At 42.5% G+C, this 24,451-nt stretch overlaps 2 protein-coding genes across 2 annotated transcripts; both read right to left on the bottom strand.

The window, feature by feature from the left end:
• Positions 1-114: 114 nt before the first annotated feature.
• LOC138620032 (activity-dependent neuroprotective protein 2a-like) lies at positions 115-9,251 on the bottom strand. The gene is given in 5 exon segments (XM_069696937.1): positions 115-3,105; positions 3,107-4,096; positions 4,303-4,407; positions 7,889-8,010; positions 8,973-9,251. Coding segments are annotated over 4 exon segments (3,162 nt in total). The 5' UTR covers positions 7,997-8,010; positions 8,973-9,251; the 3' UTR covers positions 115-1,146.
• Positions 9,252-12,204: 2,953 nt separating this feature from the next.
• azin1b (antizyme inhibitor 1b) lies at positions 12,205-19,749 on the bottom strand. The gene is made up of 11 exons (XM_069696977.1): positions 19,509-19,749; positions 18,524-18,667; positions 18,011-18,208; positions 17,583-17,756; positions 17,139-17,311; positions 16,718-16,931; positions 16,471-16,545; positions 15,834-15,999; positions 15,535-15,644; positions 13,815-14,032; positions 12,205-13,711 (listed from the first exon to the last, which is right to left on the bottom strand). The coding sequence occupies exons 3-11, from the start codon at positions 18,110-18,112 to the stop codon at positions 13,636-13,638; spliced, it is 1,308 nt and encodes a 435-aa protein (XP_069553078.1). The 5' UTR covers positions 18,113-18,208; positions 18,524-18,667; positions 19,509-19,749; the 3' UTR covers positions 12,205-13,635.
• Between the last annotated feature and the right edge of the window lie 4,702 nt (positions 19,750-24,451).

Here is a 24,451-nt window from a genome sequence, read left to right as displayed (position 1 = left end):
AAGGCCTGAACTTTCCACTTACACAGGAAATAACCATACTATGATATGATTTAACACAGCTTAATTAAAAATCACATTTTTATTACAAAATTAAAATAATAAAAAAATGAATCATTTATGTAAAAGAAAAACCACTTTATTTTTTTATTTTTTTACAACACAGTGGCCTTGGACAGAATATTTTAGTTTTTACCTCTCTCAACACTTTTCATACTCTAGCAATTATAGAAAATACAAGTATAGTACAAAACAATTGCTGTCAGGAGAACAGAAGCTATGTGAGGAACACCCAGTAACACGGTTTATGTTTGGTTGAATCGCTAGATAAATTTCCACGAGTCTATGCAAATGAAAATAAGTACCCTAATTTGATCTGACAATAAAACAAAGTCTCATGCAAGCGTCGTGGTCAGCGAGATGTTCGTCAGCTGTGGGAATTCGGCACCCGGACAACTCAAAACAATTTTACATTCTTCAGAATTTGGCTTCCAAACTGAGATTAGCATTTGTCTCGACAGTCTGCGGGAGTTAATGGAAAAATGCACACTTTCCCTTTAAACTGTATGAATGTGGAGGGCAAGAGGCGGAAATAAAGATGAAATAAAAGATGTCGGGAGGAGGGAGCTGCGCACGTGACTGAAAAAGGTTCAGGTTGGTGAAGGAAAGCTTGATGTAGCGAATCAACTCCACGTTGAGGTGCGCACGAAAACAAATGTACGAAGAGGTTAAGGGGTGAATGAAAAAGGTGCAGGAAGCAGCTACCAGGGGCAAAAAAAAATGTACTGGAGTGGAAGTCTGTTGCTGCAGTTTAACAGTCTGCCTCATAACAAGTTCGGTATCTTCATTATGTTCTGAAGGGGCGTCAACGACATGGCTTTGCATTTATGTGGAAATTAGAATATAGACCACTGACAACATACTGAAGTCAAATGAAGCACTATTAATGAAGGCTACATTAACATACTGCCCTCAGTTACAGCTAAACTTATATGTTAGGAAATACATCATCGTTTGTACTGCATGATAAACTTCTCTCATGGCTGTCAACACAAAAGGCCATCATCAAAGCTTTGTTTTGCTTTTTGTATCGGGAGACGTTTGCATTATTTTAAGTTTTTCAGGTCCTACCACCACACATTTCTGAACTCACTCCATCTGCTCCACCCGCTCGCCATCTGGAACTTTATCAGGTCCACTTTCATCCATCGGTTCTGGTCCATCCTCACCGTGTTCCATCGGCTCTGTCGCGTCACCGGGCGGCCGCTCGGTGGTGACGGCGAGCAGTCGGACCGTGGTGTCGGTGAGCGGCTGCTCTGTCGTTTTGGTGAGCGGCTGCTCTGTTGTAAAGCCGGGCGGCAGCAGAGTGGCGTTAATGAGCGGCCGCTCGGCGGTTCTGACGAGCGGCCGCTCGGCGGTTCTGACGAGCGGCCGCTCGGCGGTTTTGACGTGCGGCTGCTCCGCGGTGTCGGTGGGCGGCGGCTGCTGCTCCGGGATGAGGAGGTTGTGCTTGACTCGGCTCAGTTCAGTCATGTTGAAGCCGAGGAGAACAGCCGCCGTGTTCTTCTTGAGGCTCTTCATGCACTTGCTGCGCTTCTTGCTGAAGAGCGCAGCCAGCTCCGCTTTGGTGAGAGACAACCTCCTGCACAGCTCGTCGGTCTCGGCTTTGGTCGCGTAGGGGTTTACGTTGAAGTATTTAGATATGAAGTCTCTGCGCTCTTCGCTGCAGCGCCGCTCCGTCGGGTTGGGCTGCAACACCAGCTTGACCGCCGGGTCGCTCTGCACCTCGGGCTCCGGTGGAGGTACCGACTTGTCCTGTCTTTGTTTCTTGCGGATGGCTGCCCTTTCCTCCCGCTCTCGTTTGTTGGACTCCAAGACCTGCCGCCACGCGGCCTCCAGCCTCTTCTTGGACTGCACCTCTGCTTCCGATTCGGTACGCACCACGGGGGGCGCGGCGGAAATCACGCGAGCTGGAGCTAAAGCCTGTTTCACGGTCAGCCCTTGTGGCACCTGGACAAAGTAGAGTCCGGATGTCTGACTGAGCTGCGGAGCGGCTTTAAGTGGCTGCTGCGGTGCTGCTGTAGGTTTGGGCGGCGGCGGCGGGGGGGGCGGGGGCGGTTGTTGTTGTTGTTGTTGTTTCGGCGAGCACCGGCACCGCTGGATGTGGAGCATCACGGCCTGCTGGGTGACCTTTCCCGTGTACACACCGTTGCAGTAAATGCACTTGAACGCCTCCGTCTTGAGGATGGCGTGAATGGTGGGTGCTACAAAGTGCTTCTGTTTCAGGTGCTGGAGGTGTTCGGATTCATGTTGGAACTTTTCGTCGCAGAAGGGACAGTAAGCGCTGTTGATTTTTGCCGGTGTGGGGCAGATTTCTGGCTGGTTGTTGGGCACCAACTTAAAGAAGATCAGGTCGAGGGAATTCGTGACCAGGGCGAGGTTGACTTCGGTGTCTCCGAGGACCTCTTTCGGCGCGGTGGTGTGGACATCAAAGTAAGGGAACAGGATCCCTCCCATACCTTTCGAGTAGACCCTGTACCTCTGCCTCAGGAAGTCACAGTAGGCCTTGCTTGTGGGATTGTGCTGCTTTACGTGCTCAGTAAGCTGTTTGATCGAAAAGAACAAAGCCGAGCAGTATAAACAATTCAAGCCGTGCAGCAGGTGTTGGAAGACGCTCTTTTCTGAGAGCAGAATTTTGCACGTTAGACATTTGACCGTTTTGTCCGGCATTTTCTTCAGGAATGCTGCTCGCGCTGCCACACTTTCCGACTTGGACGAGGATTTCGTCTGGTGGGCGACCTCGGTGTGCATGTCAAACACATTAGAAGGGAAAAGTTCGTTGCAGAGGGGGCAGGTAATCCATTTCTTAGTTTGTGGTGAGGAGTTACTTGTTTGCGCTACAGGCTTGAGAGGCGTACTTGTGCTCTGAGAGACGGGCACTGCTACTTGCAGTGGTGCAAAAGTGTACGTGGGCATGCCGTTCACCCTGTTGCCAGTCGGGATCAGGTGACTCAGCAGAGACTGTGACGTCAGCATGGTACCTTTTAGGTTCGTTGCCGTGTTTTGTGGAACCCCAGCGGGCTTAGGTACCGCCCCAGCTCCAGCTCCAGCTGACATTCGCCTGCAGTCCTGGCGGGAGAAGGATCTGCTGTGCTTGTGGAGTCTGTTGTGGTTGAGCAGAAACAGGCGCTATGGTCAGTGGTGCCTGTTTCAGAGACACGTTAGACACTGTGGGAAGCTGGACCATAGATGGGCCCTGGGGCAAAGCACTTCGGAGGGCGATGGTGGCACCGGGCTGCAGCAAACCTTTCGCCTCGGCACTAGCCAGCTGCACTAGAGCCGATGCTTGAGGAGGCAGAAAAGCTTGGTTAGTTCCAGGGGCGCAGATAAGAGTAGCACTGTTTGTAGTTCCTTGTAGTTGCTGTAATGCCACTACCGTCCCGGCAGGTTGGCCGTTACTTGGTAAGACCAAGGACTTATTGTTGAACATTTGAGGTTGCTGTGGTTTGGGAGCAATGCTTGGGAATGTCACAAACACACCATTCCCATTCGGTGTCGATTTAATGGTGAAGCTCTTGTTTTCATAAATCATCCCCTGCACCTGCGTGCTGACGGAATAGTGCGACGGCTCAATCAGCATGTGATGTAACATCTGGTCGAGGTTTCCAGTGTTCACCTTACACACCTTGCAGCAGTAGATCTTTAAAGATGAAGTCCCTTGCATGTGTAATCTGTAACCAATGTACTGCTCTGCTAAACGGTCCAGGTGCTTGAGGATGATGTGCTTCTTCATTGCAAAGATAGAAGTGGCTGGGAATCCGCATTTTCGACACTGATACCTCTCATTTCCACGATGGGTGGGTACGGACGCCTCTTTTTGGGGTGGATACAGTATGTCGTTGAGTTTGGAATGGAAGAAGAGCATGTGCTTCTTGACGATCTTGGGATGGCCGATGAAGAGGCACTGAGAGCAGGGGGCCAGCGCACAGAAGGACTGGACATATCCGTGGCAGCGAGTGACGTGGCTCCTGAAGTTGTAGATGTTTTGCGAAGAGTATTTACACAGGTTGCAGCACAGAGATCGAGACCGATAAGGCCACTGAAAAGAAAGAATATGCATTTCAGATGACCAATGAACGAAATTCAAATGCGTGTACCGAGTTGGAAGTCACAACAGATAAATAACATTGAATTATTCAACAGATACTTCAACTAATTTATAATATATAATATGTGATTTTTAAACTAAGCAAATCCTCTTTTTGTTGGTAGGTGTTTTAATTATGAGCAAAAGAACATATTCACCTTCTTCTGTTGTCTGCTGCTGTACCCCTCCGTGAAATCAATCCACTCTGTTTCTTCAAAGGCCTCCTCTTCATCCGAGTTTTTCTCAGACTTTTCATTGAGATCCTGAACAGTAAACGACACACAAACAAACGAATCTTAAATCATACACAACAGTACAATGTAAAACACATCAATTAAAAGCCCTGCGTTCTAGGTGCTTTTCTAATAAGGATTTGCAGTACGCCGTGAAGTACTGCGTAGACATGCATGCATTTGCAGTCCAATACGGTGCCGCAAGACTTCCTGCCTTCGTGAAGGTCGGAATGTTCAGTTTTGTTAAAAAAAAATTTAAAAAAAAATGCTGATATATTTATAATAATTTTCTATAATCTCAATGAAACAAATTAAGTTTGGTAGGGAAGTATTTACTTTGTCCAAACAAAGTAAGCACCGCTATAGTCAATGGACCATCTGTTTCCCAACTTGTTGCTATGGGTGGGCTATAAGGATTACAAAAACTCTATTACATTATATGTTGGCGCCTGAAATCACAATGACGGAAAAAACAACACTGCCATAAAACAGCCCTGCTCATTCATTTCATTTACAACATTACCCACACAGGCCCAATACCACAGCCAATCTCTGACAGTTAACAGATGACGTCACATCGCTCAACCCCATCTGTTACTGTAACAACCGCAGGAAAGAAACTCTGGACAGCTTTTTTCCAATGTGTAGTGAAAGAAATAATGATTTGATCCCTTGCCGATTTTGTAAGTTTGCCCACTGAAATTAACTATATAATTGTAATGGTAGGTTTATTTTAACAGAATATTAAAAAAAAATTAAAAATCCAGAAAATCACATCATATAAAAGATTGATTGTGTGAAATAAGTATTTGATCCCCTCGCAAAACATGACTCAGTACTTGGTGGAGAAACCGTTGTTGGCGAGCACAGAGGTCAGACGTTTCTTGTAGTTGGTCACCAGGTTTGAACACATCTCAGGAGGGATTTTGGTCCACTCCTCTTTGCAGATCCTCTCCAAAGGTTTCGAGGCCGTCGCTCGGCAACTCGAAGCTTCAGCTCTGTCCACAGATTTTCTATGGGATTAAGGACCGGGGACCGGCTCGGCCACTCCATGACCTTAATGTGCTTCTTCTTGAGCCGCTCCTTTGTTGCCTCGGCCGTATGTTTTGGGTCATTGTCTTGCTGGAAGACCCGTCCACGACCCATCTTCGGGGTCCTGGCTGAGGGAAGGAGGTTGTCGCCCAAGATTTCACGGTACGTGGCCCCGTCCATCGTCCCCTCGATGCGGTGAAGTCGTCCCGTCCCCTTAGCAGAGAAACACCCCCGAAGCATAATGTTTCCATCTCCATGCTTGACGGTGTTCTCGGGGTTATAGTCAGCATTTCTCTTCCTCCAAACGCGGTGTCGTGTGTTACCAATGGTTTTCTTGGTGACTGTGGTCCCGGCTGTCTTGAGATCATTAACAAGTTCCTCCCGTGTAGTTCTGGGCTGATCCATCACCTTTCTCATGCTCATCGATACCCCACGAGGCGAGATCTTGCGTGGAGCTCCAGACTGAGGGCGATTGATGGTCATTTTGTGTTTCTTCCATTTCCGAATAATCGCACCAACAGTTGTCTCCTTCTCACCGAGCTGCTTGCCGATGGTCTTGTAGCCCATTCCAGCCTTGGGCAGGTCTACAATCTTGTCCCTGACGCCCTTAGACAGCTCTTTGGTGTTGCCCACGGTGGAGAGGTTGTAATCTGATTGATTGATTCTGTGTCTTTTATCCAGGTAACGAGTTGAGATTCGGAGTACTTTCTTAAAGCAAGAGGACTAATGTAACCGGTCTGTGGGAGCCAGAATTATTGCTGGTTGCTAGGGGATCAAATACGTATTTCACACAATCAAATGCAAATCAATTTATAACTCTTATATGATGTGATTTTCTGGATTTTTTTTTTTTGGGGGGGGATATTCTGTCTCTCACTGTTAAAATAAGCCTACCATTACAATTATAGACCGTTCATTTCTTTGTCAGTGGGCAAAATTTACAAAATCGGCAAGGGATCAAATAATTATTTCCTTCACTGTAGCTATCATTGTATTTACTAAAATGACTAAACCCCTTTTTAATAAACACTATGAACTGAAATATATCTTTTGTAAACTGAGACGCTGTTGCTGTACCTGGTACAGTGTTGACTGCACTAATGGATGCAATTAAAAATCAGGTGTAGGACCGATGTCGTTCACAATAAGTCGTATAAATAGTGAGTCAGTTAAATTCCCTCTCATGGCATTGATTAAACTCCTAAAATGAAAGATTTGAAGGGTTTTTTTTTCACAGAAAGAAAATATTCCTTGATGTCACTCGACACTTTTGCATTGATTCTGTAGGTGCAGATCTTTAAATTCACTCTATCTCCACCCCGCTGGCCCTCTCCTGCAGATAAACACCCCCCCCCCAAGCTGATGGAATTGGTTCCTTTGGCATATAGCTCCATAATAGTAATGCTTAGTCATGGCGTTGACTGCTTATTTCGCTCACGTTAACAAGGTTAAAACTGGCTTTAAATTTGGGGTAGACAGTTTTGGGAAAGACAAAACAAACAACAACGCCGTCCGAATTTTGGAAATACGGCCCTCGTCTGTCCTAAGCCCCTCCCACTGGACGAGTCCAGACACCTGCTTCAATCGCAACGATCTCTCCGTTTCTAGATCGCTTCGCCAATGTTGACCGTTGTTTTATTACATTCAGTGACGTACAACTGACCGTCAGGCATACAGGGACAAATCCCGCTGGGCTGCCACATCGATGGGCCAGTGGACCATCAAAAAAAAAAAAAAAAAAAAAAAAAACATCAAAACTTGACCATCCCTGTTGTGTGTGCCCATCATTCATGGTGCGCATGGGAGCGTGCTGCAGTCAGACCCCAGCAGATAAGTCCAGAGATGAATTTCTTTCCCAGTAGAACTGATTGCTAGACTCTCTGCTGGACTCTGTTTTAATAAGACCATGTTCCTTTTTTTTTTTTTTGCAGTTGCTTTGCGGTGAAGGCGGTTGTTGCTTGTGCTGGAATATTAACTTTTTCTGAAATTTGCACCGCTGAATCAGGCTGAATATCTGAAGAGACGTGCCCGTGCGTCTGCTCTCGCAGAACAGCTTACAGGAACAGCCTCTCTCGGCTTTGTATTTAACTGTACTGTGTTTCTCCAGTGTGATGAGTTTGAGTGGCAGACAGTAAGGTCCGTGATTCTATTCTGACGTTTGGAGCTTAAACACTCAACCTTTTAACCGACACTCCTGTCACTGTAACACGTACGATTTTTATTCAAATTATATTTTTGGACTATTATTATTATTATTAGATCCACAAGCAAAGAGTGGAGACTTGAGAAGAAAAAAACACCGATTACATAAATCACCACTAACAGTCTGTATATGCAACAAAACAATGAGCGCTTGTAACTACTCGAGCTACTGTGAAGAATTAACAGACTGGCTTATTCACGTTGGAAGTCTGTTGGACCCTCAAGACAGCGCCAAATTTCAGGGACATGTTTGATCATCTTCAGAGATAAAACGCACCTTCAGCAGGTTTTGACAGTCTTCCAGGCCAATCTCACTGAGGATGCTTTTCACTGCCTTGCGTGCCTTTCGGATCTTCTCGATATTTCCAACCGGAACCTGATACATGATTCCTCACAGGCCTTAGGAAGGAAAACGAGTGTTAATGCGTTACGGAGCATTGACAAAATTCATTATCCTATCTATTCTTAATTTATTCTATAAATTAACAATACATACATCTAAAAGGTGCAAAGATTAATTGCTCGCTTGGTTGGTATACTGAAAATGAATCACCAATTATTTTTGATAATCAATTAATGGGTTAACATAACAATACATTTTAGGCTGCAAGGCTTTGGGAAACAGTAGTGTCATAACATTTCCCAGTCAAAGCACATCAAACAACAACTATTTGAACGATACCAAAATTAAAAGTCCTGCTAAAATACTGCTAGCCCAAAAATACAGACAATAGCACGTGCTGGGTAGAAAGGCAAATGTAAACACGATCAATGCAGTTAGCTGAGGTCAGTTAATAAAAAGCAGTATATTTAAATATATAGAGCAGGAATAGCAACACGTTATTACGTCATAATGATAAAAAAAAAAGGAGAATGCAAATGGAAATGCTGTTGTAGAAATGTGTAAATCGCAGCATAAATATAAAGGTCACCGGTCTATGCTTATATGCTTAACGTGACAGGATGAAAATGACAGCATGGCTGAACATGGATATTATTATGTCTTCACAGGCTGTCGTGGTCACACAAATAAAAGACACAGCAGTTACTGTGCAACAGCTGATTTCACTTTGTAACAGCAGCCATTCAACCGACGGGGGAAACACGCTTAGTTTTAAGATCAGGTGAACACTTTAAAAAAAAAAAAGAAAGAAAAGAAACCTGTCCCTTTCCACTACAGTCCTCCATGCTAACAGCTCCGTGTGCATGCTGGTCACACTGAAGTCGTTTTAAAAAAATAAAAATAAAAAAAAAAACACCCTCCTGGTGACGCTGACAGCAGCAACAACAAAGCTCGCCCAGCCGGTGACAGCGCATCTCGCTGCTCGAGGATGCCCACAGCCTCCTCTCGTGTAATTTACCTCGTCCCAGTTTTTCCTCTGCGTAGATTAACGTTAGTCGTCGCTGTACCACCTCCGACAGCGCTACGGTCCTCCACTTCCTCCGGCCCGCAACTGTGTCGGTAATGCGTCTGCCGCCGAGCGCCGCCCGCAAGATACTCATCCGAGCCGCATCCTCTTCTCCACACGCACCGCTCTTAAGAGGTCCGCAATTCAATATGAAAGCTTGACGTTTGCGAAGCCACTCCGGAGATTAGTTATGTTTTTTTTTTTTGGGGGGGGGGGGGTCTTTGCTTTTGTCCCTTTCTTTCCCCTATTGAGGAAAAAAATGGCGCTCAAGTTCAGGATCTGACGTAGACGTCAAATTTGCATACAGCACAAACCGACCAATGGGAGACTTGTCATCCTAAAATCAGAATAACTTTTTATTGTTGCGCTGAGACCGTCAGCCGTTGTTCCACCTTGTCCAGGTGACACATTTCATAGTTCAGTTTCATAATTTCATGTCATATCTGACTTGTTAAATTGATTTTTTGGGGGGTTATTCTACAACATGTAGCTAGGTAGGGGGCGTGGCTCCTGCGACCCCACTGGTGATCACGTGGTACATGACTAAGGCTAACCAATGGGCTGTCGAGTAAATGAGCTAAATGGGCGGTCCTTGTGTGAAACGTCATATCATGCAACTATTATTTAACCAATTACACTGAATCACCATTTTGTCAGGAGTGGAAGTGAAATTGACAGGTAAGATGTTATTTAGCTAGCATGGCATCAACTATCAGGACTTTTTAAATCTTAGTTTTACAATTACAGAAAAAAAATATAATTGGCTAGCTACGGCCGCATAGTAATCTGTACCAACTGTCATAATTAATTTGAGATTTTGATGCATAGTTATACCTATTTGTAGAAGTCGCTAAAACTAATTTTGGGATTATTAGTCTAATGCTCAGGTTTTTCAATGATTTCTGAACATGTTAATTCTCACGCAAGTAGAGCTCGGCGCAATCCACCTGTCCGATTGTAGCCTACCAGTTAACCTTTTCAAGCTAAGGTCAGTTTGTTTGGAAACAAATCATCAAGTGACCAGTACACAATTTGTTGGGCTAAAAATAGACCATACCATTGAAACATTTTTTATTAACTGTTACGCAGAACCACGAGCCCAAATGCCGAGTCCTTTACCCACACCGATTTGTGCAGTAATTGGTCATTACAGTTCCCTCACATGTGACGCTCTGTCATTGCTCATCTTTCGAATCCTCACTCGATCACTGTGGCAGGAAGCAGTTTGACGTTGTGATGCTACAGACTATTTAAATATTGACTAATGAGGTCACATTTACGACTGCGCCCGCCAGTCGGGCAACGCAGACCAGGGATTCAACCTTCTGGGCAAACAGAGACGCACTATAAACACAGAGCACCGCGTAAATGTTGAACGCCGGCTGTGCTGCAGTGGATTGCACTGCAGCATTTCTTATCAAGGCAGTGCAGCCAAATCTCAAAGGTAACCCCGCTGAGGGACAATTGACTTAAATGACAGTTTGAAGTAGCGAAAACAGGGAACGTGATTTTTCACTTGAAGTGAAACTGGCTGTCAATCAAGAGAAGTATTTCTCAAAGCGTGTGAGGTACCCCTGTAATTTAATAATCATTTAGTTTGCTGCTCTGCAGTATCGTGTTGTGTGTGTAGGAGCGTGTGTGCTTTTCGCCGGCAGACTATGTTGTCATTATTATCACGACCATCGCTATCACGTATGATGCCCTTTTAATCAGCTCACACACTCAACGCGATGGAAAGCACTTTACGTGAACCCCGTGGTGATCCATTCATCTCGTTATCTGAGTAACGTGCAGCCATCACTCCTGATGAACGCTTGAGACACTTAATAAGAGCTGTATTGACCCCTCCTAGATAAATGCATCCCTCAGACGTTATTGTTTCTTACTTACATCTAGGAAATGTTTCAGTGATTAATTTTGAAACAATTTTCTCCAGAGGAAATCAATGACTTCAGACACATACATATCATTCATTTCAATGCTCTGAAATAACCGGGGCTATTGACTGAAATATTTAATATTGGTAACGTATGACTGTCGGTACTAAATTCATGCTTCGTATACGTTCATCCAAGATTCTTCCTGGTACTAGAGCTGGGCGTTTGTTTAGGGAGTTACAGGACATGTGAGGTGATTTCCACACAAGAAATCACCTCATGCGAGGTGTTTTCCACACAGCAATGGTAAAATGTGCCCTCCCGACTCCAGGGACAGCCGGCCGCCCAAGCATCCTGATCTGAATTTTCACCTGTATATGTTTTTTAATTGCCGAGTTTAAAGATGACTGGTCGGTTTGAAAAATGCTACAGGACCACGTATATAAACAGACACTGTTATGCACAGTGGCAGGGCTGCGCGAAGACCAAACTGTAGATGCTGAGCGCTTTAATATTTAATCTGTGACGGAACTGCTTGGCATATATTGTATTTGTCATCAAAGACCACGAGCATGACAGTTTTCATTTAAGCAAAACACAGCAGCATCTTATTTCAATCATTAAATGCTCCTTTTTAGCCTAAGGTGCAATGTAGTGCGGTTGACTGTCCTTCACCTCGTGTTTACTCTTCTATTCAAATACGTTTGTCTGGACATGTCAGTTTAGGACTGAAATGACCGTTATACAAAGCTTTTCTGTTTCTTTTTATTTGTTGAATGTCATGAACTGCCATTATGGAAAATTATGAAGTGATGCAGTTTAAATTCACAGCCTAATGCTTGTATTTCATTTCCTCAGGACGATCAAGGCCTTCATCATTAATGAACATTAAATACGGTACCAGTGAACCATTGGGATGAAGGGGACCGAAGAGCTGAACAGTTTATAATGAGATTTCAAAATTGGTAACCTTTGTTAAGCCTTTTGAACAAAAATGATGCCTGTGTCTGCGTATAAGGAATTTAGAAGTGACTTTCACTCATTTTCAGTAAGGATCTGCACATTAATTCACTTGTTAAAGCAGGAAGTAGGATCTTCTTCCTAGCTGCCAAAGGAACCCGAGCAGCTTTACATCTGGATTACAGATCATTTCCAGGTAATTTAGCACAAGCTAGATCTACAGCTGATCAAAAACATGTTGTTTTGAATCTTATTGACCTTACAGTGACAATGTTAACTAGAACATGTGTAGGAAAACACTACTGTGCCAGCCGTCAAAACAAAAGACCACACATGCACAAGATACATGATTTCAGTCAGAAATGTATTAAATTAATCACTTTCATTACTTTAACAAGCACAATTTACAGTCAAAAACGGGCTGTGGTCCATTAGTGCCTTAGACAAGCAAGTAATTAATACATTAGTCACTTGTAACACACAAGGGCAGGATTCTTTAAAAACGGCGGATTAAGGCAGGTCACCTTTAATATTAAACATGTAGCTGTACAGAAGACTGTGCATTATGTCCCTCCGAACTTTTAGGGACGTGAAGAAACGTCGGGCATGTTATTTATCATTTGCACTGCCTCACAGAGGTCTGTGTACAACTAGCATGTCTAAAGATACAAACATGTACGTCTATATCTGCCACATACTTCAGATCCTGGCAGAATAAGGACTAATCCCTTGACAAGAGACACTAATATGAAGATCTGAAAAATCAGGGCTTGCCATGTTAAATGTCACAGTATTTTTTTAACGTACAAAAGATGTTGTGCATTTTATACCAGATTAACCTCTCCCTGTTAGAGGCATTAGTATGCGGCTTCTCTGTATTCAAGCTGTAGCCTTAGCGTACAGAGAATCTCCACTCCACCATGTGTTTTGAGTAAAGGGACACCAATGAGGTCACAAATGGTAATCACAGCACACATAATCCATGTAGCGTTAAAAAAACACATCGATATCGTATCAGGAAAACACTGTTAGATGGGCCACAGCATAATACCTGGGCAAAACACACTTAAAGATGGAGCTTTAAATATGCCCCAGTCATATCTGAATCCAATAAATAAAAATGCATTGAGGTGAGCTGCAAAAAAGAAATAGGTTACATCATTGTCATAATTTCATTTAAACTATGCAAAGTGAAGGGTCTGAAGGACAGAATCCACACTCGGCATTCATTCCTTTCAACACTTCAAAAATCATCTACAGACAAAATGTATCGGTGTTAGACAGACACAGGATTTACACGACTGTCGACAAGTAATTAATAGAGAACATTTGATTCAAGTGATTTAAATCAATTGTACATTTTGTAAACTGAATTTGATTTAGAAAACAAACCACCCCAAACATGTTGGAGCTGAGCCATCTCCAAAGAGTCATCCATTTTGTTGCATAATGTCATTTGAGCTTGGGCTAGAGTTCTTTAGCTGACAGATTTTGAATCCTTCAGAGAGAGAGAGAGAGGGAGGAGCAAAACTAGGACTATCGTCCAGGTAGGTTTTAGACAATTGAGGTATCAAAGAACCAACTATTTCTCATTTCTGGAGGTACAAAAAGTCAAATTCTGGAAGAAATAAGAGGACACTGCATTTTCCGAGGTGGCTGGAATGTTGACCACATTTAACCCCGTGTCCCAAATACCACGCTGACCTCTCTTTTCACATGGTGAAAGCAGAGGTGAGGAGGCACTGTGCAATACAATATAGGACAGGGGCTGAGGGTAGCTACGCACTGTACTGGAGCATGGAGAAGTTCTTCATGGCACTGTCGAGTGCCACACCGGCCTCCTGCATTTCGTACCTGAGGGTAACAGTATGATGATCAGTTCTCGCCAAATGTCTCACATTCTTACAACACGTGTATCAGTGGCAGACCACGACATGCCAACGCACTACATACGCACCAGTCGGAGGTGGAGACAGTGTAGTAGACGGGCAGCTGGGCGGAGCTGGAGATGCAGCTGAGCTCCTCCAGGCCGCACACCCCCATGCTGGAGAAGAGAAGCCAGTCTCCCACACTGAGCTCGGGCAGCAGGCAGCGCTCCACCACCTGATCCAGCTGGTCCAGTGACGGGCCCCACAGGCTGCTGGGATACACGGCCTCCTCAGCACACAACACGTGCTGCACAGAAGAAGAGGCCTCGTCAAAACAGGTCAAACGCAGCAAAATCAATCTAACCTGTCACAGTTAGTGAAATCTCTTATGTACATGTAAAATTGTACTCTGCATGTGAAGCAGGAGAAGATTATCACTATCGATATGATTACAAGTGAAAGCAGCTAAAAGCCATTTCAATTGAGGTTATGTTTCAATCTGCTGGCACCGTTACCTCATTAGCACGGGAGGTCGGTGTGCATGGAGTGATTTACAACAACCCCGACGGACCACAACACCAGACACGGCACATCACTATCTTTGTTTAATTTACCATGGCTTTTTGTAATTACATCATTAGCTAGCAACAGCCTCTGTTTCACTTAATGGTGTGTAGTTTTTTAGTTATTTGAAAATTGGCAGGAAAACAGAACTGGACATTCATCGGCAACCGCACTTCCTACCAGTCTGGCTTTACAATTCCATTACATTTCATTTAGCTGACGCTTTTATCCAAAGCGACTTACAATAAGTGCATTTCAACCATGAGGGTACAAAACCCAGAACAACAGGAATCAGTGACATGACATGCCTGATAAGTTGGTTTAATCATAACCCTGGACGTGTGTGTGTGTGTGTGTGTGTGTGTGTGTGTGTGTGTGTGTGTGTGTGTGTGTGTGTGTGTGTGTGTGTGTGTGTGTGTGTGTGTGTGTGTGTGTGTGCGCGCGATCCAAACACAGTATCAGAAGTGAATGCAAACACAACAAAAGTTGAATCATTTGCAAATTATTTTTTTGTTTTTCTTCTATTTTCTAGGTTTTGGCACAGACCCATTTGAGGTGTACGCATTTGTGGAGCACAAAGAATTCCTCAACAGGTAGGAAATCCTGTTTCTAAAACGTCTCTTTTACGTTCCTTTTTCTTTAAGTCATATGCCAGAAATGGACATCATTGCTTCATTTTGTTGTTTGAAGGGATTTGGATTGAGATTATTTGCCTTTCTCGAAATACAGCAACACATTTTGAATAGAGATTTCAGATAGGTTTGTTTAACAAAAAGATGCCAACATGCACTGCTCGCTTTTTGCTTTGTAAAACTTTAGTCTTCCGACATATAAACCAGACATTGGCGAACAAGAAGTGCAGGAAATATAATATTTAAATTATTTTTTTTTATTAATATTTAACTAGGTTAAGTGTGAAACAAAAAAGTGAGCTTTTTTTTTAATTAAAAGTTATGTCCAGTATCCTATATTTTCATGGAGATGAATAAATTATGCTTATTTTTTTTAAACAAGTGTCCTCCTAAACTGAAGCAATTAACCACAATTAGATGTTCACATGAAATCGAAGCATTTAAAGAACCAATCCAGAGTCTTTGTATGGCTCAGTATCGTTCACAATATAGAAAGTAAAACAAGTAATTCTGCAAGTAATTAAATGCTCATAAAACATGAACCCTTGCCCTTATTGAACAACAAGCTGCTTTCACATGCTTCATTCAGTCTCTTGGGTGGAGACCTACTAACCTTGTGCACTGACGGGGCAGCGATGGAGTTTCCCAGCAGCTTGCGACTGAATGGGCCGTAAACACCCTCATTCATGTAGTACAGCAACTCGGTATCCTCATTGTTCTCACCTGAGGAAATACAATTGGTAACCATGTCAGGGATACAAAACACAGTGCAATATCTACAAACTGCGACTGGGACTTGACCTTTAATGTTTTTGTTCTGATTTTTTTTTTTTTTTTTTTTTTAAATAGATAAATCCTGATACAGCACAACAAAAATAAGAACTCGGCCTCTAAGAGAATTACGGAACTCACCTTGAGTGAGGCTGTCCCAGCAGCGCGTCACCACCTTTTTGCCAATCACGTTGACAGCCAGGCTGAACGCTGAGGCCACGTAGAAGCTGCCAGGCTGGGCCAACACTTGCACACCAGACAGTTGAGGAAAATAAACATCCAGAAGCGGCCTGATTGCAGACTCGACCTGTAAACAGATGGTGTTTTCAGATAAGACAAACTAAAACAAGAATGTTGAGACATAAAATGCTTCCAGAGCCGAGATTCATAACTTTCTGCGGTTGCTAGTAAGAGGTGACTGAAATGTCAGAGCTTCAGAAAGATGCCGGCATCCAAAGTTACTGGCAGCAAACGTCGCTGTTGTGTGTAAACAGCTGTCTCGCTAGATAGATAGATAAACTGGTCATGCCCTCAATAATCTGTAGATGAATGTCATGTCATATTTCACATGTTTTGAGGCAAATTGAAGAAATTTCCCCTCGGGGATTAATAAAGTGTATAAAATCAAATCAAATTAAAAAATCTTTGCAGAACGGTTACATGGTTTGTGACTTGGCAAAGATTGAAATGAAAATTGATGGAAAGTGGAAGTGATAAAACTCAACTCTGAAGTCTGTCTGAAGCGTTTCAAATGACATCACAGTAGTTTACCACTCACCTGTTTGAGCTGAAACTCTGAGCCGGTAAATCCACCACCAATGTCCAGGATGTTCATGTTAAAGCCCAGATCCAGCTGAACAGAAACAACCAACAGCCAGTTGTCAGCATTAATATAAAAGAAAGTCCAAGAGCTAAAAAGGCACCAAAAATTTTGAAAAAAAAACGTTTTGAGCTGATGTGCGTTTCCTACATTTCTCGTAATTTCATCACTTTATAATTAGAGATATTTTCATAACAGTGCTCACCCCCATGTCAAACACACAGCGGGCATCTGACAGTGCGTGAGTGTAGGCTTCTTGCAGGTTTTGGCAGGAGCTGGTGATGTGGAAGGTTACACCCACCACCTGGACTCCCAGCTCCACGGCTGCCTCCAGCAGGTGCCGGCAGCTCTTCAGAGAAGAGCCGAAGACCATGCTGGTTTCAGCCGCGTGGGCCTCAGTGGTCAACTGCAGCAGCAACCTAGAAGAAGAAGAAGAAAAAAAAAAATGTCATCAGCACTAATTATCTCAACACAGGCCAAGGATCTTTGAAGTTTTGGACTTTAAGTCCAAAGAAAAAAAATGATGTATTTCCTTATCAGAGCAGTTATTACATTAACACAGTTTTCAGCTTTCTTCAAGTGCACGAGAATTAAAAGCAGCTACAGAAAAACGTTTGCTCATTTACTTTGCATTAGGGTGCAGACGGGAAATCTTTGACAACTCGGCCTCATTTTCACACACGAGATGCTGGATGTTGTTCTTGGCAGCATGCTTGATGAGCGCCAGTTGCTTGAAAACACTTGACAGAATGATGTTTTCTGGTGGCACGCCATGCTCCAGCACCAGGCTCACTTCAGCCTGAAGGCAAAAGAACACAAGAGTTAAAAGAAATGAACACAAAACAGTCTAAAAATCCCCCCCCCCCCCCCCAAAAAAAAAAAAAAAAATCCCAAAGTTTGTTGCATTAGTCGAAAGCAGGTCAGCTGACTTGTAATCAATTGAGTGCTTGTAATGTAGCGGCCCTAAAACATCAAATGCTTTCATAAGAGGATGAAACACTGTGCAGTTTTAAAAATGAATAATCAAATCAAAGCTGGCTGAATTTCCTTGTGCTACATTAAAAGCTTACCTTGTTGGCACAAACAAAGCCCAGGCCCAAGGAGGCTAGCACCTCGATGACAGCAGGGCTGCTGTTGCACTTGACTTGGTAGTAGGGCTGCAGCTGGGGCATGACACTCTGCCAGCACACATGCTGCCGCATCAGGGCCCCGAGGTCGCCCACCGCAAACGCACTCTTCTCCACCTGAGAACGCAGGAGGAAGTTAAGGGTGTATTGAGAAATCAAAGCAACTGATCCAACCTCTGAAATAACACTTCACACAGAACTCAGGTCCTGTCAGATTTCTATAGAGTTAATTGATACACCAAGAATTGTAAAGTATGAGTCAAAAGGTGTCGATTAGAGTGAAGCAAGAAATGACAGAAAGTGTCATGAAAGCTATTTGAAGCAACTTGGGGACTCTCACTGCAATTAATATGCCTGGAAGCTGAACTGACCAGAGCCTGTTCGCAGATGTGTCCGTCAATGACATCCTCCAGGGTCACTCCTCCCTCCAGGAGTTCAATGATGTAGCTGGGTGTGTCAGCGAGTCCTTTCATCTCAACCGTATTCCGCTAAGCCGACAATCATAAAGAACGAATAAACAAGCAAGGGGTCACGACTGAGCCAATGGGGTCCTGCCGGTATGCAACAAACTGGAAGAAAACAAAAGAGAGGGAAAAAACAACAACATGACAATTCATATCATCACAGTGATTTTTTTTTTTTTTAATCTGTAGTTAAACCATACAAATGAAATACAGGTTGAATCAACAGTTACGCATCCAGATTGTAGTTCCCCCAAACAGACATCTGTACCTTATGAACCCAAGACTCTTCATTCATAAAAACAAACAAAAAACCCATTCACTTCAAAATCAATACAAACGTGCCCCTAATTCTACCCAGGACTTTGCCACAGGTGTATGTGTGCAAGTGAGCATGCGTGTATAACAGACAGGGCCACTAACATGGACAAGTCAGGAGATGGACCTGTCCCGCTATCAGCTAGGATCCCAAGGTGGCTCAGCGTTGAAGTCGAAGTGCTCCCGGTAAAGAGCGGCCCTTAGGCCCTCTGAGTAGCGCTCATACACCTGTACAGAGACAGGGGAGCCCTGTGGGACAAACATACATAATATTAGATCTAAACACATAGGAAAGACACTTTATGAAAAGGAAGACATGCGTTTATCACCAGGGAAATCATATGAAATGTAGTATTCTTGGCAAGGCTCTTTTATCTATGGAATGACATTAGCTGTCTGTGATCAAAATATCACATACACAATCGATACGTTCAGCAACTTGTGTGTGTGTGTGTGTGTGTGTGTGTGTGTGTGTGTGTGTGTGTGTGTGTGTGTGTGTGTGTGTGTGTGTGTGTGTGTTGACATGGCTTGTTTATATTAATCCAATAAAGCACCCAGTATGTTATTTCCGGTGCGGAATTAGTTAGTATATGTGCAATAACAGTCTTAATAAAACACGCGCATGCGCTGTGGTAGTGAAAACAGTGTTTAGCTTGACAAATGAAATATTATTGCATTGCGCTAACAATGCATAACAATCCAGGTTATACCATACAAATGTAAATATTCTTTGATTTGGGACGTAAAAGTGCGGCTGACAGGAAACGCCATAGTGAGAGATTGATGGCAACAAGAGCCGCGAACGTTGAGCTGCCTGTCGGCTGCCCGTCGATAGAAGAAGCTTATATTAGCACTGTATTTGATCAATAAGCCCGAAACAAACCTCAACACAGATACATCACACGTATGCACTCCAGACTGCGGTGCTGAAATCGCTTCATATTTGATCGATACCTCCGAAGACATCACAAAAACACAGAATTCAATGGATCGTAGTCATGTGTGGCGAGAAGGCAGAAAGACCAGCCCGCCATGTTACGTCCGCCCGCTGAATCCAAGGAACTCAACCGAACTATTTCGCTTTACTTACGTGAGACAACGGCCAGAAGGTTTTGGAAAATCGTCTTCTCTTTTTTGGCGGAATTTTTAAAGAGTAGTGGGCACAACGACATAAGAAAGAAAGAGGGCTGTTTTTGCCATATGTTTAGGCGAGAGTAGCGCGGCGGTTAAGTGGTGTCTTCTCTGTCGGCTGGTGGGTGGAGAACTACTGGAAGCCAGCAGGGGAAGTGGAAAAGGTAATCAACGGCCAGTGGGCGGAGCCTGACGTTTAGTTCCACCAATGAGCGCTTTGTATTTTTGAGACCACACCAAATATGTGTTTCCGAGTATCATCAGGCCGCGGTGGATCGGCGATGTTTATTCAGATTACATAACCACAAAGTTTCCATAGATGGACACCCAGTCAATCAGACCAAGAATTATACTGCTTTGATTTCGTGGGGCAATTCAGGTACAGTTGCAGTGGTGGAATGTAACTAAGGACATTTACTACCAGAGAAATATTAATCCAAAAACATCATATACACAGCGAGCATTTACTGCATAGTGTGTACTTTTACGTTTGGTACTTTCACTACATTTTGCTGATAATACTAATATACTTTTACTTAAGACAGGTTTTGAATGCAGGACTTTTACCTGTAATGGAGTATTTTCACAGTGTGGTATTAGTACTTTTACTTAAGTAATGTGCGATTCTGTGCTAGGTTATGTTTACAATAATACAACATATATATATGCCATATCATATTACTTATATATAGGTCGTATTATCAACTATTAATCCTAAGGGGTAGACAAAAAGCTGTGTTTGTGAATGAAGGTGTAGACAACAGGGTGTGGTTGTGAATGAAGGTGTAGACAACAGGGTGTGGTTGTGAATGTGTGAATGAGAGTGAAAGTACTCTGCCAAACCAAAAGGTCACAGGGGGAGGTCTGCAACCTGTGGGGTCATATACTGTTGTTCTTTGAGGCATAAACAGGAACAGACAGCTGTCTGGAGGACTCCAGGGTGTGAAGGAAGACAACCACCACCTCCACCAACCAACAAAGGATACATCAATACACATTACTTTTTGGTGTCTGGACTATAAGAAGACTGGGTGAGGGAAAGTCAGGAGATCAGACTTTGTGAACTGACACATACTCTGTTGCGGTCAGGGAAACATAGTCTGGACCCAGAGCTCTGTAAACTGATTATTCTGTTGCTGTTAAATAAATATCTTGAAGCTTGACATCTTCTCCTATTGCCTCATTAAAGAACACGCAGGACTGGGGGCTGACACATATTGGCTTTGTACTAGTAGGAGCCCAAGTCCAACAGTAAAGAACCAGAATGCTTCCTCCACCACTGTGAAGTTGTTGTTGATTGCAATTGCAGCTGCTATATAGTAGATTAACCCTGTGCAAAAACACTTAATTCACACAGTTATAAAACCATAAGCTTGTAAGCCTCCGTTGTTGTAACAGTGATACTGTAGATTTGTCAGATGCCCTGTCCCCATTGACAATGCATGAAATCAAAAACAACAAAAAAAGAAATCTAATTTTATATGCGCTTGTCTGTGTAGGCTATTTGTTTAAGATGCTCACAACTAGTTATAGACATTTTATTGAATTTTTTAAGTTCATGAAACAATATTGTGCTGTAATTACAAAGGTGTGGCTGAAACTTTGCACATCTGTTTGAAGGCCTTTTGGGTTATTTGTTTAGCTTAAACAATTTGTTGTTTGTACAACTTACTATCCTCAAGTGAATAAGACTGCAGTCTACTGATTTATATTGAATACACAACGCAGGTACAATTTTGATATTATATTTTCTGAATATCTGTTAAGTGCAGTATTTTCATATGTGTAAGTATACATAAAATATAATTTGTGATAAGACACTAATGTCACACATTAGGAAATGAATGGGTTTGAGGCTCGTACTGGATGAAATGCTGAGTAAAGGGAACCTATAGAAAATGACATAATTAAGCAATATTTGCTCAACCTGCATTCGAAAAACTTTAGGCACCCACTAAAGTCTGAGACTGCAAAAACATGCCTTGTATTAAGTCACATGCTGTGGCAACAACCTTTTCCTTATGACCCTGCACCAACTGTCATGTTAATTATGAGTTATTCATATGAGCTGTTATTCTCGGATGCTTTTCAGACAGCACTCTTGAGCCCTGAAGACATTTGTGAGTGCATAAGCACAAAGTCAGTCGTTCAAATGGCCATTACTGCAACATTCTCAGTCAATTGCAAGTTATGAAGGTTTAAATGCAGCCCAAAGTGGGTGGTAAACTCCATCTAAGGCTAAATACCGGCACGAGACCGATAGTCGACAAGTACCTTAAGGGAAAGTTGAAAAGAACTTTGAAGAGAGAGTTCAAGAGGGCATGAAACCGTTAAGAGGTAAACGGGTGGGGTCCGCGCAGTGTGGACTGTGCTGACAGGTCATCATTGTAAATGAGAATTGGTTCTCAATTGATTTTACCTGGTTAAATAAAGGTCATAAAGTCATAAAAAAACTTCGCACAAATCTCTGGGTCTGTATAGAGACTTAATCTTATAACAATAATGTGGATCTGACAAATTTTCACGACACAGAAAAAACAAAACATAGAAAATATGGCTCTTTCTAGAGGATATTTTGATATCCAAAGTGTTTCTGCTTGTGTCTGGTGGAATGTGGGGATTAAGATTCGAGAGCTTATTGAATTTTTTGTTGATTAGTCGTTAAGCCTGTGTCAGACTCACTTCTAGCCTAAATTCAATTGTGATTATTTAATGTTGTTTACAAATCCGGCTTGATGGGAAGAAATTCATTTTGCAAAATCTATTTCATGAAGAATGACGATCAGAACAACATGGAATCAGTGCCAATATCAGCACAAAAACTCAGCCTGCAGCCACCACAGTCGTATGACTTGTATTTCTGTGGCACTTGAGTAACACGCTACACGGCTTCGTCTGAGTGTTTGTGGCTGTGTGGTGGTCCTATATAGGTCTTTTATTTGTTTTCTGACAGTCACTCAAACGGATGCTGTGTTCACAGAGCAGCATGACCTATAGATGTCAGATTCTGCACGACAAGGCAGGTCCTTTATGGAAGCACCCGATCACTAATATTTCTCTCATCTGATTGGCGTTCTTAACTGTGTTTAGGGACCAAGTCACTGGATTCAGTGTTGGGATTCATTCTGCACAATCATGCGAATAGCCCTGAACTTAGACAAAACTTAGATATTACAGAAATAGCTAATAAAATTGGGACATATACTTTTAATTTCTGAAAATAAATTAGGAATTTCTGGGTGCTTATATCTGGTTTCTAAATCTGTTTCGGGAATTTGGACTTTTAAATTATAGGGTACAGAACAATGTGTGCTTCAAAGTTCGCATCTGGGTCCATAAGGACATGAGTAAATTAGATTTTGTGCTTCAGTTCTGCTGAGTTTAGTTAAATGCTTCAACTGTTCTTGGGACAGAAATTCAATTTGCTACAGAAGTAACAGATGTAAATACACAACAGCATAAATAATCAATTTTACAAACTCCTAGCACACCCACAAATCCAAAGTAAAAGCGGATGTTACGGGAGAGTCTCGGGGCATATAGTTTATATTAGCTCATTGCAGATATATCGATGGCATAAAGCAAGAGATTAAGTAACAACAAACATCAGTGCAGAAATACCAAAGATATTTTGGATGGAATGACTGATATATTTCTCCTGGAAAATGTCTAATTAGTACTGTCTGTTTCTCACCATAAGCCCTCTTGTGGCAGACATTTGGACTTTTCATAGGAAAACCACAAGTTTAACAACAGTTCGGTTCTATTTAAGTTTTCTCTATTTCCAGTGTGATCAGTGTTACTAATTAATTATTCACACGTGCAGTCTTTCTATTGCAATAGGCATATTCTTTGAAAATGCTTCTGTGTGTTATGTTCACATGAAAAATAATTTTAGGTGTTTAGTTGTCATTCTTTTATGTGTGTAAAATGTAAAAATAAAGTGTAAAAATATAGTATTGGTCAGGCTTTTGAAAAAAACTTGTATATAGCCTACTGTAGGCTATAGTTTGTGAAGACATAACAAAGTGAAACCCAAGTTAGCTAATTGTTATACTTTCATAACAGTTCTTGATTTATGTTTTTTTCCCCCTTTTGTCATTGCCCAAAAACACACCAAAAAGGAATATGTCTGTCCAGATTGATAGTCAACCCTAATCAGGCATACCACAGGTTTAGAAATTACAAACCGTTGAATGGTACAAAAAGCGTCTAGTGGTCTTTAAGGGATTCACTGCCACCTAACGGAATGCACTGTTGAGTAATGTAGTAGTTACATCTAACCAGAAGAGGTCGACATTGAAACTAAGGCCCTGACTGAGCTCTCGGAACAAAAACACTCGCGCTGCCTTCTTGTGCAATTGGAAATATTGCAATTAAGCCTAAATATTACAGATGAAAGCAACAAGAAATTGCTCAGGTAAGTGCACAACCTATTTAAACAATATTAATCTAATACATTAGGTCTAATACGTGTATTTTCGATCCTCCATACTTCTCCACTTCAGTTTCAGATTAATACCACTATTTTCTATACCCTATAAGACCGTTTTCATTAGTGCTGCGACTACTTGCGGTGGCATACTTTGGACATTTATTTTCTTTTATATGGAGCTAATTTCAAGCCGTTGCCTTTGGGAAAGTTTTCAGGCAAATTAACTATTGATGCGACTTTTAGCCAACTAAAAGAACAATAATGTTCAGCTATTTTATCCATTTATCCATCACTTTTACCCGATTAAACTTTTCTGCTTAGCTGTTAACTAGCGTCAACGAACATTTGTGTTCAGGAGTTGTACTCAAACGATATAACAATACAGCGTATTGGCGTATTTTCGAAGGAGCGCCTGAATGAAATTCATTTTTACAAACACTTTATATTCCGACAGTGAAGCGCGCAGA

The sequence above is a fragment of the Brachyistius frenatus genome, unplaced genomic scaffold, assembly GCF_029030835.1.
Source record: "Brachyistius frenatus isolate BFR_SWC_R1_liver_20210118 unplaced genomic scaffold, ASM2903083v1 Contig_2, whole genome shotgun sequence".
Lineage (NCBI taxonomy): Eukaryota > Metazoa > Chordata > Actinopteri > Embiotocidae > Brachyistius > Brachyistius frenatus.
Note: the sequence above shows the minus strand (reverse complement) of the source record. Positions and strands in the feature narration are given on the sequence as shown.